At 40.1% G+C, this 16,967-nt stretch overlaps 2 protein-coding genes and 1 long non-coding RNA gene across 4 annotated transcripts; 2 read left to right on the plus strand and 1 right to left on the minus strand.

Moving 5' to 3' along the window:
* Positions 1–721: 721 nt before the first annotated feature.
* On the plus strand, positions 722–3,301 carry LOC148154750 (uncharacterized). Its single transcript, XR_015765772.1, has 3 exons — positions 722–829; positions 1,165–1,184; positions 2,101–3,301. It is a non-coding gene; the product is annotated as an uncharacterized LOC148154750 (long non-coding RNA).
* A 24-nt stretch (positions 3,302–3,325) lies between these two features.
* Positions 3,326–10,426, plus strand: eef1da (eukaryotic translation elongation factor 1 delta a (guanine nucleotide exchange protein)). 2 transcript variants are annotated; one of them, XM_014970930.2, is made up of 8 exons: positions 3,326–3,924; positions 5,032–5,158; positions 7,067–7,129; positions 7,791–7,872; positions 8,510–8,604; positions 8,798–9,007; positions 9,088–9,282; positions 10,319–10,426. In XM_014970930.2, exons 1-8 carry the CDS (start codon positions 3,341–3,343, stop codon positions 10,355–10,357), a joined length of 1,395 nt encoding a protein of 464 aa, XP_014826416.1. In that variant the 5' UTR covers positions 3,326–3,340; the 3' UTR covers positions 10,358–10,426. The 2 variants fall into 2 exon arrangements, with proteins under 2 accessions (XP_014826416.1, XP_014826417.1); XM_014970931.2 differs by lacking the exon at positions 7,067–7,129.
* On the minus strand, positions 10,233–16,962 carry ftr87 (finTRIM family, member 87). Its single transcript, XM_014970925.2, has 7 exons — positions 15,493–16,962; positions 12,851–12,937; positions 12,511–12,744; positions 11,374–11,533; positions 11,251–11,301; positions 11,098–11,157; positions 10,233–11,022 (listed from the first exon to the last, which is right to left on the minus strand). The coding sequence occupies exons 1-7, from the start codon at positions 16,144–16,146 to the stop codon at positions 10,496–10,498; spliced, it is 1,773 nt and encodes a 590-aa protein (XP_014826411.2). The 5' UTR covers positions 16,147–16,962; the 3' UTR covers positions 10,233–10,495.
* Between the last annotated feature and the right edge of the window lie 5 nt (positions 16,963–16,967).

Below are 16,967 nucleotides of genomic sequence, written 5' to 3' on the forward strand. Positions count from 1 at the left end.
ATTTATTGGGGTTTGTTGAGATTAGATTTCTGACTGTTTTGAAGCTGTCAAACATGTTGAACATACATGATGTCAGATTTCAGTGTCAGAAGCAGCTCTTAAATTAGCTTATGTAACAAATCAATTCAATGTGGTAAAAAGTCATGAAAGAAGCAGTCAGTCTGCACTAGAGCACCATATAAAAAAAATTGGTAAAGGACACTGATTCTCAGTCAAGAGTGGGACGAATGACTACATTATATATAACAGACACCACTATGTAGACATACTCGCAGTATTACCTCTATTTGCCTCTGAGTATGGATGGATATATTTCATTCAGTTGAAAAGTGGATACATGCAAAAACAGGTAACTCTCAGTTCCTCCAAAATCCTTAAATCAAGTTCCACACTTTTCTAAATTCAGTACATACGATGCTTTGTTTTTTTTCACTACTTAGATAAGTTACAAATTATTATCAAGTTTACCAAAATCTGTACCATTCAATCTGTACTATTACTTCCGTACTTCGTCGTGAAGCATCATGGGAATCGTAGGTTTCCACAAAATGGATCATACCAATAATGCGATATTTTGTAAAATCTTGTATATGATCACTGTTCTTAGAAATCGTTTTAATTTTATTTTCAATAACATATTACATAGAAATGTCCATCAAAGTTTTAAAACTCATCGATAAAATGGTAGAAAGACCAAACTGTCCTCCCCTCTGCCGCGGAAGAATACAGGCCTCCCGTTAATGCCAGTCCTCTTCTACCCTCGGATTACAGCTGTGGCGGCACGCAGTTGAAGAATCCCTAAGCCATAAAACGTCGAATAAAACCAAAAGTAAGTGGCGAAGTGAAATTTCCGCCCCCCGTTAATGTCTGAATGGGTGTTGTTGGCTAAACCATTGATCTGTCCTGATTTTGAAGTTTGTAAGCGCCACGTGGTCAAACACAAGTTGGCGACGCTGTCAAAAACTTGTGCTGCCTACAGTCAAACCAGGCACAAGCTACAGGGGAAATACAATATGGATTTTTATAGTTATATTTATGGTGTTTGGATGTTGCTGGTACTACTCTTGGTCACGTTTCTTCCTTATTTTCCATAATGTTATGGAAAGCCGCTTTACATTTGCATACCCGTCCTGTTTATGATAACCATTTTCATTCTCTTACTAGCATCTTTCCAGATTCCTGGGGTAAGTTTTTGGGTTTAAAATTGCTTATTTTTAGCCGATATGCTGACAACCTGGTTGCAAACTTTAAACACTGCAACTAATGCAAACTTAAAACTAGTTCAGTCTAGTACAGTTAGTGTCTATATGCACTGCTTTAAATTTGTGTGCTGTCCGTAAGCTTGGACAAAGCTTAGCTATTAAAACATCTAACGAAGCTGACAGTTGTTTTTTTTTCACACCATTTATGTTTTGTGTTTAACATTCTGCTTAAGGAATATTCAAATAAATTTTGACTCCCTAGACTCCCTTATACTGCCAGGGGCCCAGTGTAAGATCTTCATAGTGAGGGAGCCTCCGTAAAATGCAATGGTTCCAAGCTGTCACTAACTATGTTTGATATCAAAATCAATTTAATCTGAAAAAGGCATTAAAAGACCAATCAAATGGTCCCAGGATCATATTTTCATTTTGAGAAATAAGTTGGATATAATGTTTTTAAATGTTAACGTTTTGGTGTAATTCTGTCCTTTATGTTGAAACTTTAAAAAAAATTATCAAAAGTCACTGATAAAATATTCTTTAGGGGAAAAAAGTAGTTATTAGCCTGAAATGGTAAACACTCATCTTTTGTATTTATAATGAATGTGAGATAAGGGTAATGATGGTTAATTTGTGGTTATTCTTTTTGCAATCAATAAATTCAGCTACTGTATCTTCCACTACCTGCAGCCTACATATTGGTGATCAATCACTACTAAAATAAATACAATAAGTGGCAAATTATTGATGATTAAGTCAAGTTTTATTACTTTAAAGTATTATTGAATGCCACAATAATTATCTATGTATCTTTATAAGTAAAAGAAAGTGGAAAGGGGTCATGAAGACTAGAGAGATGGTCTGAGATTTTTTTTTTTTCCTATTACACCAAACCCAGAGGTGACGAATATAATTAAGGGCCCAAGATGAAAACTTGAGGGACACCAGAAGTGATGGGAGCTGTTCCAAAGTACCTGAGTAACTTAAGCTTTGCTGCCCTTTTTTATATTTTATTATTTGCTTTTGGAAAATAATGTCATTATCTCTGATTAATCTCAGCCTCACTTAACCCCCATTTCTGCTTCTTTACAAGCTTTTTCTTATGAGTCTAACAGGCTTTACTCTTAAAAGCTAAAAAGCTAATTTCATACAAATACAGTGCTGTGAAAGTTTTTTCTCTGCCTCCTTTCCAACTTGAAATTCTGCAGATTATCATATTTAAATGTCTCAAAGATAACCTTAGTAAATACAAAAAGCTAATTATTTCATTAAAATGGAAAAATAACCAGTTTTTCCCCTTGTAAAAAGGAACTTCCTTCTAGATAGAATTGGTTGCGTGTGCTTTGCCTGCAACAACTGCCATCTGGCGTTTTCAAAAACAAGTCTTCTACATCTTCACCACGTGACGGGACACAAATTGACCTGTTAAAAGCTTGGCCTTCAGAGTGTCTTGTTGTCCACCAAATATTTTCCCAAAAGTCTTGAGGTTCATCAAGACATTTACTTGGCAAATGTGAAATGGGCCTTTGGTTTAAGATTTTGACAAGATTTTTATGCCAATTGTTCTCCTAATTTTTCCCTTCTGAAAATCTTTAACGACGCCTTCTGGCTATCGGACGTCTCTAAATTAGAGATTTTCCCATTGTTTGTGGTGTGCTAAGTGACATGGTCCTTGCAGAAGGACGTCATGACCACTCCAATCGTAAATGGGGGAAATTTAACATGTTTCACATGTGTGTATGGTGTCCCCCCAAGGAAAGACAAGACATTCAGCCCTGAATGTGATGTACAGCTAATCTGAGAACAATGTGACAAGAAAAACTGATTGGAATCAGAAATGCATGGAAGACAAAACTGTCATGGTGGACCAGAACATCCGTTGGTCCATAGGGTTGTTTTGGTAGCCTTTTTTTTTCCTTCACTAATTAATAGAATCATTTGAAAACTGCACTTTTTTGTATTACACAGGTTATCTTTGCCTCATTAAAATTAGTTTGATCCGAAAAACTTTTTTGCGACAGACGAGCATAACTGGTTAGTTTTTCATGGCACTGTATTGCGCTTCCATCTGTTGGTTCTTAATTTTTATTGCCCTTTGAAATGCAAGTCAGTAAAGAAGAGACGGCCTTGACAGAAGAATGGATCAAACCCATCAACAGCGTGGAGTCCCTCAAAGTGGTGCCCCAGTTGGGGGCTTCAGGCAGGGAAATGTTCCCACCGTGGAGCGAGGAATCATTATCGGAGACAACGTCCAGTTTGGGAGGTTGAGACGTCGTCCAAATCTGTCTCAATCTGAGAGCTCAGGGGCCGAAGAGGAGCATCTGGGTTCCTCTGTGGAGGCGAGTGGCTCCTACGGTCGAAGCCCCATCCTCCAGGGTATGCAGGCCGAGGCGGTATGGTACAACCGGACAGCCTATGAGCAAGCTGAGGGCGACTACCAGCGGCGACTTGCCTCCAATGGAAACGGGCCTCTGTCGTCGTCTCCTCGGAGCCCAAGCACTAAAGGAACTTTGACCTTCCACTCCAGACGCAACAACGACCAACAGCAGGATGAAGGTCAAGGCGTCATGACCGTGAAGGCCTCTGGTACCCCTCACCGTCAGCTGGGTAAAGGTCGCAATCGCACTTCCTCTGAGACCGAGCAGGGGGGCAAGGGCAGCAGGAGGCCGAACCCGAGGAAAAGGGGCATCTCCGAGACCGAAGGCAGGCCACGATGGGACAAGTATGACACCCCTCGCATGGAGAATGAGCGCAACCTGATTTGTGTGTTGTAGTTCTGGAAACTGTTGTCTGTCTGCATTATTGTCTGGCTTTTTATTTTCAGGCATGCCAACTTATGTTAAAACAGATTTTTTTTTATTTTATCAGTGGATGTCATTCTTGCTGAGGTCATAATAAGTAATGTGATGTACAGCTAAAGTTGCTGGTCATTTCGCTCCTCTGTTTTGCAATTTTTGGTTGCTTAGTCTTGGATTTGAAATTGAACTGTCGACTGCGGGACATTTCATACTGATTTTAATTTATTGCCACTGGAGAACATTTGTACCCGTTTTGATAACTGAGGATTTAAAGTAATCTTTGACTATTTTAGTGTGCTGAAAGAAAATGTGGCTATGATGCCAGTAAACGATATCTATCCTCAGGAAGTCATTTAGTTTTTTTATCAGGTATTATCTCTTTAATATTGCTCAAATAGGGTGGAGATGTCTGAGTATATCAAACTGGTCAAACGTTAACATTTTACTGAATATTGCAGTCAATGGGGACGTTGCGATGACTTGATACAATCTATTGGGCAGCTCTGATTTGCAGCTATTAAACCAAGTAGCAGGAGGTGAAACGGCATATGTCAACAAACTGGCAAAGGAGCGAACTGACCCAGAGCCACAGCCAACATGGCTGGCTGAATGGGGTTTCCTTTTGATATGTTTGACAAAAAAAGTGAGTGGTGTTTTTACTGGCAGGCAGTCTTTTGTTTGCTAATCCAGTTTTTGCAGACGATGCAGCTCTGTTTATTTGAGGAATGTGTCACTGCCTGCTGTTGTAACCCATCAGCAAACAAATAGGAGATGGACCTTGTTAGCTTCTTTCAGCTATTTGATATATTATTTCTTTTTATCTTATTTTGGCTTCATAAACATAACATGTCTCAAGCTTTGAACGCCTTCCTCACATCCCATCATGGAGTCCATCTTTAACTGCATGGTGTTGTAACCCGTGACGACCCCCTCTGTCCTCGTTGCAACAGCGACAAACCCCCTTTTACTTTGACTGTAAGCAAATAAGCCTTTAAAGTGTTTTCATCATTCTTTCTTTAACTCCGTCACAGTACCAACATGAGTGGACTGCAGTGCCTCGCCGCAGAGAACATCTGGTTCGACAAACACCGCTACGATGAAGCGGAGAAGCGCTTCTACGAGGGAGCAAACGGCCCCACCACCCAGCAGCAGCAACAGGTAGCAACCTCTTTAGCGCTAAAAGCCCACTCCCGCTAGGAAAGGGCTTTCATGTGTTCTCAATCTGCCGGCAACGAGTTGTTTATAAATCAGTCACAGGCTGCACAGATTTCCTTACTCGTATCCCTGCCGGTGTTGGCAACGCTTACATCACCGTCTGTCACAGCGGTCGGCAGCCTGCGGCAGCTGCCTGCCTGCCTGCATGTTAGTCGGGGCTCTCGATTTAGAAGCGGCTCGTCAAAGTGAGAAGGGTCAGGTGGGTTTGGCAGCTGCCTCGGCTTGTCAGACCCTCCCAGCTTCCTGCACAGGCCTGTTAACAGTGGGGTGGGGTTTTTGTTTCATTAAAGTCCATGGGGTAGTGTCTTTGGGGATTTTGATTTTAGGTTTTAAAAAGATCAGCAGTGAGAAAACTTTAATCAGCAGTCGGTTTACTAAAATGTTTTCTCATCAGCAACTTCAGGTGACTTTCCCCTCAGGAAATGCAAAACCGCTTCAAAAAATGTGAACATATACTGACTACCTACCTCTAGTTATGTCACTGAATTAAGAACAAGCAGTCTTAACCAAGACTGCACCAAACACAGTCTGTGTTGCAGTGAGATCGTGTTTTCAATCTGCCGAGCCCGCTGTTATGTGGAGGTTAAGTGAATATACTCTGAAAAGTATTTACCACTGGAGGTGGTTTGCACTGTTCTAATAGAAATTACCTAAGCATTACAAAGTTTTACGGTGAACATAAGTAGATTTAGAAATGTGTTACCAGAATTGACACAAGTATATTTTTCTCATATTGCTTTTTTTCTCCAGATTAAATCAGATGTTATGATGAAACTTACTAGAGTTTTTTTTTTTTTTTTTTTTACATCTACTCAAATAAAAATAAACTTAACCTTTGGGTATCTTTGGCTACTCTACTCACCTGACTGAATCTTGAGAGTACAAACCAAATGTTGTTGGAACTTAAATAATGTGGCTTCTATTGAAGAAAACCTTTGTGTCCCATTTTAAAATAAGCTTGAAAGGGATTGTATCCTTTTTAAAAGTCAACTGTTTAAAACTGTAGCTACGCTTCAGTTGTTCTAAACAACACCAATGCACATAAAATGTAAATAAATTTGTAAATGCTAGCAATAAGCCCATATTCTCATCTTTAATGTAATTTAGAAATGCATTATAAAGTTTCAAAATATTATCTTTCAGTAATAAAATTTGTTCAAAAATATTGTGGCTATGCAGCTCCAGTGATTTTCAAAGTCCACAATGCTCAGACAGCTCTGCGAGAGAGACCTGAGTCCAGTACAGCCCACCATTCCAGCACATTAGAACAAAAACTAAACAATTATCAACAAGGCATATCAAAACAGAGGGCAAGTAATGTCACCCTTGCACCTCAGCAAACATCTCCCGTTGCAGAGATCCTCAGCAAAGTGAGATCCAAGTTTACTAACTTCTTGTTGCACTATATGTTGAGTTTAGAAACAAATGAATAGGTTGAGTGTTAGAACATTATAGGATCCTAATAAGACCTCGGTAATCCAGACTTGGAGCAGAGGACATACAGATGGACAGTGGTAGGGTCAAAATACTGGTCAACAAAAAGCATTTTGAATGTGATTATTAGTGATGGCTTAAACACACTTGCTATACTTGCCTCTTAATGGCTATCGAGTAAAAATTTCAGGTGAAATTAAGGAATTACAATTTAACTCCAAGAATGTAAATGAGCACATTTATGAAAGCGGAATTTCTTATTCCCAGTGGCAGTGAACCTTTAACCCTCACTTAAAAATCAGACTTGGACCATTGAACATGAACGTTGAGAACCTCGCATGTAAACCGTACAGCATCTGTCTAGCTACTCCTGAGTTTTTCCTGCCTTTTTTAACTTCTTCTGTATTGCTGGGGGAGGGGGGGCAGGGAAAAACTGCGCAGCATGCCAAAGGTCGCCAGCAGAAACCGAGGCACAGAAATGTAAGTTTGTCCTCATCCAGGTTGGTTTTCAGTCCCAGGAATGCTGCATGACTGAAACACTGAGTTTGACCCACAGCTGCTGGATGGTTGTGGATTCTTGTTTTTTCTGCCTCCTCCTGTCACTATGTCTGTTTTCAAGCCATTGTTTGGGAAGGTGACGCATGATCAGTTGTAACAGTGCCTGTGAATGTCATGCAGGTTGCTGCTCAATGTGACTTTCTTTTAATCTGACAAGCAACAGGGATCAAATATCCAATAGTCATAATGACTTTCGGAAAGATTCCTCAATTGATTATGAATCGAAAAACTCTTTGAGGACATTACAGCAAGAATCTGACAGATTTCCTGTCCATTTCTCAAATGTAACGAATGTTGAGTCCGTCATTTGCTCTGAAACGAAAGATCGCCTGCTGGCATATTAGGCAAATTTTCTGAAGCGGGAGGCATTACTATCTGCATGCAGGAATTATTGGACCGTTTCCTCCTCTACATGGATCTTGTGTGAAACCCAGAAGCATGTTTGTGTCATCAATTGTAGTCGCGCATGATTTTGTTTTTAAACCATCCTTTGCATGCTTCTCTTCAGATTTAAGGTCTCTGTTCATTTTTCTGTGCAAGTCTTGGTGCTAATTTTCGTTGTTTTTCTTTTTTGTCCCCACAGTCGTCCTCTCATGGAGCAGGAGACCAGGAGCTGGTTACACGCATGAAGAGCCTGGAGCTGGAGAACCAGACTCTGCACAAAGGTTTTTTGTTGTTTTCCGATATCGAAGCTTTTTGCCTACTTCAAGGCTATTACCTGTTTGTGCAACAAAATGATTACAAAATGATTGTGGTTTTGGCTCAATCTAACTCCTCTTGCAGCTGTCAATAATCCTAAGGCAACTGTCTGCCAATTTCATTTAACAAAGAATCTGCTGAAACCCATTACAGCTGGGAAGAAAAGAAATAGACTGGCTTTTCGGATGCTTTGTTATTTCAAATGGATGTTTGAGCAGTATTTCTGGGGAAAAACAAGTTTTTATTTACAAGTAAACACCTAAGATTAAACGTTTTACTCATAAAATGAAAGATGGATAAAATTTCATTGTGAAGGAAAAGTTACAACACCAGACCTCCTAATGCACAAATGTCAAGCTCAAGGCTCACGGGCCAAATCTGAACGCCCACAGCTATTTCGCCAAAGAGACTTATTACCTCTTTGGCCTTCACCTCGTTTTAAACTAATCAGACGTTGACTCTGCCTCACGGGTGTGGTGTTTCCGTCCGACTACTCGTTGTTTAGGGTTGATCACGCTTGGCCATCATATTTAAAATATAAGCTTTAAGAGTTTGTCATGTGAAAAGAAACCAGCAGTTGATGTGATCTTATTTGAATGTTAGTGGTCGAGGACATGAGGGCAGCTCTGCAGAAGCTGGAGTCCAGAGTGGCTTTCCTGGAGAAGTCCCCTGCACCGGCAGCTGCCCCCTGTGCTAAGGTAGATCCAACAACACGCCACTGTCTCCTGCCGTTTTGTTGTTGTTTAACAACGTATTTGATATCATAATTCAAATTTTCTGACCCAACATATCGTTATCTTTTTATGTTTGTCATGTAGAATAAGAGGAAGTCGTTTCTGAGTTGTTTTTTTTTCTTCTTCCCCTCTATCCCTTATTTTTTAAAATGTGCAGGCTGCTCCAGTACAAGCAGCTCCAGTCAAACAGGTAAATGTGACAAATGGCGGCGACGATGACGATGACGACATAGACTTGTTTGGCAGCGATGAGGAAGATGAGGAGGCCGAACGCCTCAAGCAGGAGAGACTGGAAGCCTACGCCGCCAAGAAAGCAAAGAAACCCACCGTCATCGCCAAGTCCTCCATCCTGCTGGACGTCAAGCCTGTGAGCAAACATCTGCACTCCGGTCACCGAATGCACACTGCTTAGAGTTCTGATGACGTTTGCTCTTGATCTTCACCCAGTGGGACGATGAGACCGACATGGGAAAGCTGGAGGAGTGTGTGCGCTCCGTGCAGATGGACGGGCTCCTGTGGGGGGCTTCGAAGCTGGTCCCAGTCGGCTATGGCATCAAGAAGCTGCAGATCAACTGTGTGGTCGAGGATGACAAGGTCGGCACAGACATCCTGGAGGAGGAGATCACCAAGTTTGAGGATTATGTAAGTTATTTTTAACCTTGTTTGTGGTTTCTTCGCATGTTTTGATCTTGCCTACTGCCCCGTAATGAAGCTGTGCACTGCGGTAATCTGATTTCATTCTTTGTATATGTACGAAAGGCCTTTAAAAGCACAAACTTCAGTGAATTTTAATGGGATTCCACTTTACAGATCAACACAAAGCAGAGCATAACTGGGAAGGGCAGGAAATACAGTAGTGTTTTTAAATGTTTTTGTGATGCATATCCTAAACATTTGGCACCTAAAGTAATGCATAAACTTTCCTCTAAATAGAAGAGACTAAATAAAATCCTATGAAACTGCTTTTAGGAGTTGCCTTATTAGCCAGTAGTCCAGCTGTGTGTAATATACATTTCCGTATGAATCCAGTTTTTCTGTGAAGATCTCAGAAGTTTTAGGAAACATTAAACAAAGACAGATTGTGAAACGTTTTTTTGAGAAACTTTCAGAGATCAGCCACAGTCTCTGCAGCTAACGGCTGTTTCTGAGGGAATCGGACAGCTTTTAGCCATGCTCTCTGCAAATCTGATTTTTTTTTTTTCTTAAGAGGCAAAACGAAAACAATTAGAGTAATAAATTATGTGACACAGCAAACACTAAGCTAAGATCTCCACTGTGATACATGGTGATGGCAGCGTCATGCTGTGGGGTTAGTTTATCAGGGACTGGACGGTTGAAGAAAATGCATGAAAATCTTGAATGAGGATGTTTCACAAAAAAAGGGATTCAATATGGACATTATTTTGATTCTTCAACTTGAACTGTAATCATTTTTGGAAAGAATGGGCAGATGCAAACTTCAAAAAAAGCCGTTGCTTTTTTCTGCTCTGAACTTTATGGCTGCTAAATGTAAGCAAACCTGTTGGTACAGATATTGTAGTTCAGTTAACTCGCATTTTCTGATTACTTGGAAGGAAAAAGAAAACTTTCCCTGCTTTTAAGTTCATCTTTATTTCTTTTAAATAAAATGTACATATGAATACATTTGTGACCCAAGTAACTGTGTGTTTCTCTGCAGGTCCAGAGTGTAGATGTCGCTGCCTTCAACAAGATCTAACCTTCAATACCAAAGTCTTGATGCTGCTCCCAGCTTGTGGGGTTAATAAAGTTGAACTTAGAGCATAAATTTGTCTTTTATTTCTATATAATTATTTACGAGACAACTTCTAAAGTGCTACTAAAGCAGGATTCTAGTTTAAAGAGAGCACACCTTCAGTGTAGAGCCCAAGCCGACCCAAAACCCTGGGTACACCGGCTGGGTGAATGTGGTCTTCTCCTTATGGAGCAGAATCATTGAATCAGAAACATTGTAGAACGTTAGAGTCCCGGCCCTGAAATCCAGATACACTCCTATCCGACTCCCACAGGGAGTCGTGATGGCAACGCTCTCCTTGTTGTGCTGGAACGAGCAGGTGGTGTTGACGCAGTCTAAGCTCCAGGATTTAGAGTTATGGCCCAGTTTGCAGTCGCTCCCTCCTCCAATCCTGCTCATGTTCTTGTAGCAGATGCCAACTGAGACCCCCCCACTCCCAGCCCACTCCACCTCCCAGTAACATCGGCCCGCTATCCCGGCTCTGCACAACACCTGGGCCCAGCTGGTGAAGCGGTCCGGGTGGTCGGGGTAGGGCTGCGACTCTATGCGGGTCGTCGCCGACCTCCGGCTGTCGGAGACGCTCAGGTAGGAGTTGGCCGTGTTCATGTCCAACGTCAAGTCGTTGTAATCTGGAGAAGAGAACATAATCTAATCTTATCGGCTACAGAAGACATAGTTAAATTAAATCAAACATTTGTGCTCACATTGAAGAAAATCAGCTCTTTTCCTCGGTTCTGTGGTGTAAGGAATGTCGGCGTCTCTAGCTGTCGAGAGAGAGAGAGAGAGAGAGAGATGCTTAGCAGCCACTTCAACGAAATCATCTGAAAATATCTCCGTGCGCTCATGAATAGCCACACCTTTGGTCTTTTCACTGATGTTTGGATTGATGCTCTCCTTCAGTGAGTTCACTAGAAATGCAAAAAAAAAAAAAAGTTTATTCCAAAATCCTGCAAGACGATAAATATTTAAAATGGACATACCTTTATCAGAAACTCTGCTGAATTCCCTTTGAAGTGTTTCCTCCAGGCCTCCGTTCAGGTCGCCCAGGCCGTCTCTCATTGTTTTATACATGAAATACGTCAGGGCATCCGTGTTGGGCATCTCCACAGTCCTCATGGGAAAATGGAGAGACCTGCATTTCTGCAGAGGTGTGAAGATAATTGAATCACAGATTTGATTTTTAAATGCAAATTTTTTTTAACTGTATTGTAAAATCAAATTCGTAATGAAAATGTCTATGGAGGTGAAATTATTCAAGAGTTAAAATGTGTAGTTTGTCCCCACTTTAAGCACCAAAGTAAGTAAACCTTAACTCTTATTTAGCTTGGCATTTATTTTCTGAACTTTCTGGTTGTCTTAACTGGGGAAAAGAGTTCAGGACATCAGTTTACCCAGCCTGCTGATTTTCTGTTAAGGATGTCAAACTAGTTTTCAAACGTCATATTGAATTCCCATTTTCAGGACGGAAGGAATATTATCCAACTCTGAAATTGAGTTGTATAATATGCTGCTAATAACATGAAAAAAAATATCCTGTGGTTATGATAAAACCACAGATGCACTCCTATCCTTTTGATATTCTTCTTTTCCAACTATCAATTACAGAGAAGGAATAGTCGCTGGTTCAATCTGCTCCGATAGATCTTACAATTGGCTGCTTAACCCTTGTTGTTAATCATGCATATGCTGACTTCAGTAGAAAGTTAATTAATTGATTGCAAAATGGGCTTAACTTTAACCACTAGATGGCAACAGTGTGTTCAGGACAATCCGGTATGTGCAAGTTAGTGGGGTAAATTTGTGACAATCTTGAAATACTTTTATAGTTTAGCATTGAAAAATGATGAATTTTCATAAACTAAAATGTTAGTTTTTAAGTAACGTCTTTGTTTAAAACTGAGAAAAAAACTTGTAACCTATGGTTTCTGAAGGCAAAAATCTGGCATAGAAATGCAGCTCTGTTGGGAGATGTAGCTTTCTGCCTTTAGAGGAGTTGAAGATTTGAGGTGAGCTTCCACCCTGCCAGATGTTGAGGTGTTCCTGGGCAGAACATTGACCCCAATCCCCCAGACATCACCATTATGCACATCAAATCGCAATAAGTTCCGCTTCCATACCTGGAGGAAGTGGATGTGGTCCTCCGAGCGAGACAGCCTCTCCAGCTCGGCCTCGGTCCTCCGGTGCTCAGCCATCTCCCTCTGGATCTTCTCCAGCATCTCCTCGGCCTGACCAACCACCAGTCTCTCCTGGGATTTGATCATCTCCTTCACCTCTCCGCTTTGTTTCTCAATGGATCGAATCAGCTTGGAGAAAATCCTTTCACTCTCCTCCACCACAGCCTCCGCGGAATGCTGGAAAGGTTAAAGTTCTTTATTTACCTGGAAAACCACTTCTCTTTTTTGTGTTGCATTGTACAGAAAGAACGTTGCAGCCTCTTGTGTATGCAGTTGATCTCACCTTCATGTATCGTATGGCGTATCTCAGTTCCTTCTCTGCGTCCTTCAATTTCTGTACCGACTTCAAAGAAGTTTCTTTGAGTTTTTTCTAAGAATACAACAGATAAATATCACATGGGACCATCTCTCTCTTTATAGGGAAAGAATTTATTCCAAGGTTGGCTTTCAGAGTGGAACATTTTGATTCGGCAAAGCACTGAGTTACACTGGAAAGGTTTTGATCCATCAGCTGTGTGTTAAATATTTTACATCCTGAAGGCCTCACATGATGCTAGGGTTATATTAAGCTTCTCAGACAACACATTTAACATTCATTGTTAATTCTCCTGAATTTCTGACTCCCCAAAGATAGAAAATGAGTCATCCTAATGTTTTATTTATGAACCGCAAGCATTACTGAGCTTTGTCATTCCATAAGCAGAAGGATATAGGAGCAGCATATGTTCTGGAGATGAAGGTACAGACACTGTATTAGGTATAAAAAAAATTGAATAAGTATTTTCTCTTTGATTTGAATTCTATCCAAAACAAAGTCCAGAAAATGTTCCTGCAAACTCATACAAACCATTTTATAAAAATTTGGAGTCTCAGACTATTGGTTGTTGCTGCTGTAGTTATTTTTAAAGGACTTGCCTCTAAATTATTAACAGAGCTTATCTGAGCAGGAAGGACACCAGAATCATTTTAAAAGTTAACTTTAGACGTGGATCAGCATGGTAACTGAGTAAAAACATTGGTTCACAATATGTGATTAACACTTTAAACGTTAAAGATCTTTTGTTTAAAACAAAGTTTTGTTACTGATGCCACTAAAACATGTTACAGCTGTAATGATGCTGTTAATTGAACTTTATCACAGACTAAAGCAAAAATGATAAACTAAATTTGGTTGTTGTCTCGGTTTGCTCATATGCTGCTTGTCTGTTATTTACAAAGTAACTTATTTTACTCAAAACATTACAAAAATACATTTTAGAAGTAGCCAAGCTGTTTTCCATTGCTTTTGGTCAGATTAGATGATAAAAACCTGAATACAAATTTACTTTCAAATATGTTTTATCACTGATTAATGTCGTCTTCTCACTAAGATAAAATTATTTTTGTAAAGATTTCTAAACTAGCCCTCTTATTGTAATGTTCTTTTATTGTAATTTATTGTGACTTTTAGTGACCAAACTAATTTTCAGGGTAAAAAAAAAACATATAGATGCATAGAATATAAACTTACCAACCCTGTTTGTAGACTTTTAGGCCTGACTTTTTATTGGTTCTCCATTTTTATTTTAATTAGGTAAGAAATGTACAGTTTTTAGTTCCTCCACATTTTTTTCTTACATAATTGAAATACTTCTGCATACTTATGGTACCTCAGCCAGTCAACATTTACCATATTCTGTTTATTCAGGTCATTTTGACTGTTTCTTTTGGCATTGACATCTTCTGCAGTTTATGAAATATTCAGCTTTTTGTGATCAGCTTGGGCCCCATTGAAATTGAATGGAACATCCCATAATTTCTGAAGAATTCTGATAAAAATGTTGCACTCTTTCACTTACATGTACTTTCAGCTGGAAACTCCATTCAAACTTTAAAATGTAGCCATGTCATTCAACTACTTCTGTGTATTTTAGCTTTTTGTATCTTTTACAGATTTCAAACACTCCAAGTTTTTGCTTCCATTATGTTCAGTTTAAAAAAAAAAAAAAAAAAACTGGCCCACTGTCTCTGAGGGTTCGGAAACCAACCGTCTCCAACCCCAATTCCAACTCTCCATCAAACCCTAATTTTGAACCTAATTCAAACCATCCTTCCAACCCTATTTTCAAAATTCTTTCCAAACATAAAGTTCTTTCCAATCAGAGGCATTTTAAAGTGTCACAATCTATTAAATTCACTTTGTTCAGTTCAAAGTAAAAGAACAAAGCAAAGTATTTACTGCAAATAAATATTAAAGAGGTTCCCCAAGTTGTCAGACTTTTTGTTGTAGTTTTGGATTTTCTTTAGATTTTTGCAATAAAAATCTTAAGTTTTGAACAATTGCCTTTTTGTTGAATTGGTCATTTGCATGTAAGGCCTTTGTGCAGAGGTTAAAATTTAAACTAGAGCTGACACCCAGCTCAGAATAGTAAGCATGCTTAAAACAATGTAAACAGTTGTTATAAAGCCAGCAGCTACTGCAGGAAGTTGTTGCCACAAATTTGCTTCCTTAAATCATTGAAAACCTTTCCTTGTTTTTGTTTAGAAAAGCCTGTTATAATTATTACATGTTGAGTTTAGTATCTCGATTAAACCCTGATAAATCAAACTTACTTTTGATCTGTGCCTTTTATACTTTAGCAGGCTTCTGTCTTTCCTATTTAAATTCTGAAGTGTTTGAAAGCTGTACACACAATGTTTTATTTTTTATTTTGTCATCTTTACAAAGGTTATCAAGCACATTGAACCAAGACCCTTAGGCGTTGAAAACGGAAAAATAGTGGAGTTTCTCTTATAAATCAAATGTATGCTTTGATGGAAATTCTTTCCAAGAGCTGTGTTGTAAATATATTTGCTCCTCTGATTCCTTTAAAGCCTTATTGAACCGTTAGTGAGATTATATCTCAGAAACATACCGAAACTTTATTACAAAATGCTCTGACTCACCTGCTGATTGGCCCTCTCCTCCACCACCGGCACCGTGTTGTGGCCCTTGTGCCTCTCCTTGACGCACAGCGAGCACACACACTGCTGGTCATTGAGGCAGTACAGGCGCAGCAGCTTTTCGTGCTGCTGGCACAGCTTCTCCTTCAGCCTATCTGTGGCTGGGATCAGCTTGTGGCCTTTTCTGTGAAAGCGCTCTTCGTGTCCTTTCAGGTGAGCCGGGCAGAAAGACTCCAGGCACTGGGGACAGGATTTCACGGCTCTGTTCTTCCTGCCCTTGCAGACGCTGCATTTCACCTCCTCGGGTTTCGCCAAGTGCTGAGCCGCAGGCTGGACTTCACTTTTCAGAAACTTTTCCACCACTTCGGCCAGAACGGTGTTCCTGCTCAGCAGGGGTTTGGGATTGAACTCCTGCCTGCACTGGGGGCAGCTGTAATGGTCTTTCTGCTTCGCTGTGTTCCAGTAATCCTCAATGCAGTCCAGACAGTAGCTGTGTCCACACGGGATGGTCACGGGATCTCGCAGAACCTCTAGGCACACGGGACAGCAAAACTGGTCTTGTTCTACGGAGATAGTTGCGGCTGCCATTGCACTCTCACACAGACACACACACACACACACACACACAAAACATTGAACTGAAAGAGGAAGGGACATTGATGGGCGTAGCTCACAGGTGAGCAGATACCAGCATCTCAGGTTTCACCTGCTGCACCATGAAGCCTCCAATCACAGCCAGGCACACCTGGGAAAGGCCCTCCCAGGTGAGGAAAGCAGAGATCAGCCTCCTGTAGACCCACACCAGGCTGGGCCATAGTAGATGACCTTTAAAAGTAACATGAAGCTTGTTTTTTTTTTTCCCCAGGGGAAAGCCCTGACTCATGTCTCTGTTTGATCAACAAAACGTGAACCAACCACCAGACAGTCTCTTCCAAACAGTCACAGGCCAGTTTCAAGATTTTAGTAAGTTTCAGAAATGCCCTTCTTAAAATTTCTTCCTTTTTTTGTCACACTAAAGTACAAAGACTCTTTATCTAATACTGGATAGAAATCGGTGGGTTTTTAAAGTTCAGCTAAAGGAACCTTTTTCATAGACACACCTTTACTTAAATGCACAACTTTAACATTCCCTGTATTACTTTGAATTTTAATCAGTTTGCTATTGTTTACAGTCTCTATTAACTAATTTATCGTTACTCTGTGGTCCCTCTGTCCATCCAGAATTAAGGAAGACGACCTTCTCTTACTCTGCACCATCAGCCTGGAATCATCTCTAAACAGACTTTAACTTCCTGATCTGATTCTGCTTCTGTTCTTAACTACAACTTTGTAATTAGTTCTCATCTTACACATTTTTGAGTCTGTTCCTTAATATACACTTGCACTGTTGTTTTGTCTGTAACTTTTAGGGTTGTATATAATGCTGGTCTCTTTTGAAAACTAGGATTTATTTCCCGGTGAGATTTATCCCATATAAA

Source organism: Poecilia mexicana, unplaced genomic scaffold (genome assembly GCF_051168715.1).
Source record: "Poecilia mexicana isolate PSO_F unplaced genomic scaffold, ASM5116871v1 scaffold_17, whole genome shotgun sequence".
In the NCBI taxonomy this organism is placed as follows: domain Eukaryota; kingdom Metazoa; phylum Chordata; class Actinopteri; order Cyprinodontiformes; family Poeciliidae; genus Poecilia; species Poecilia mexicana.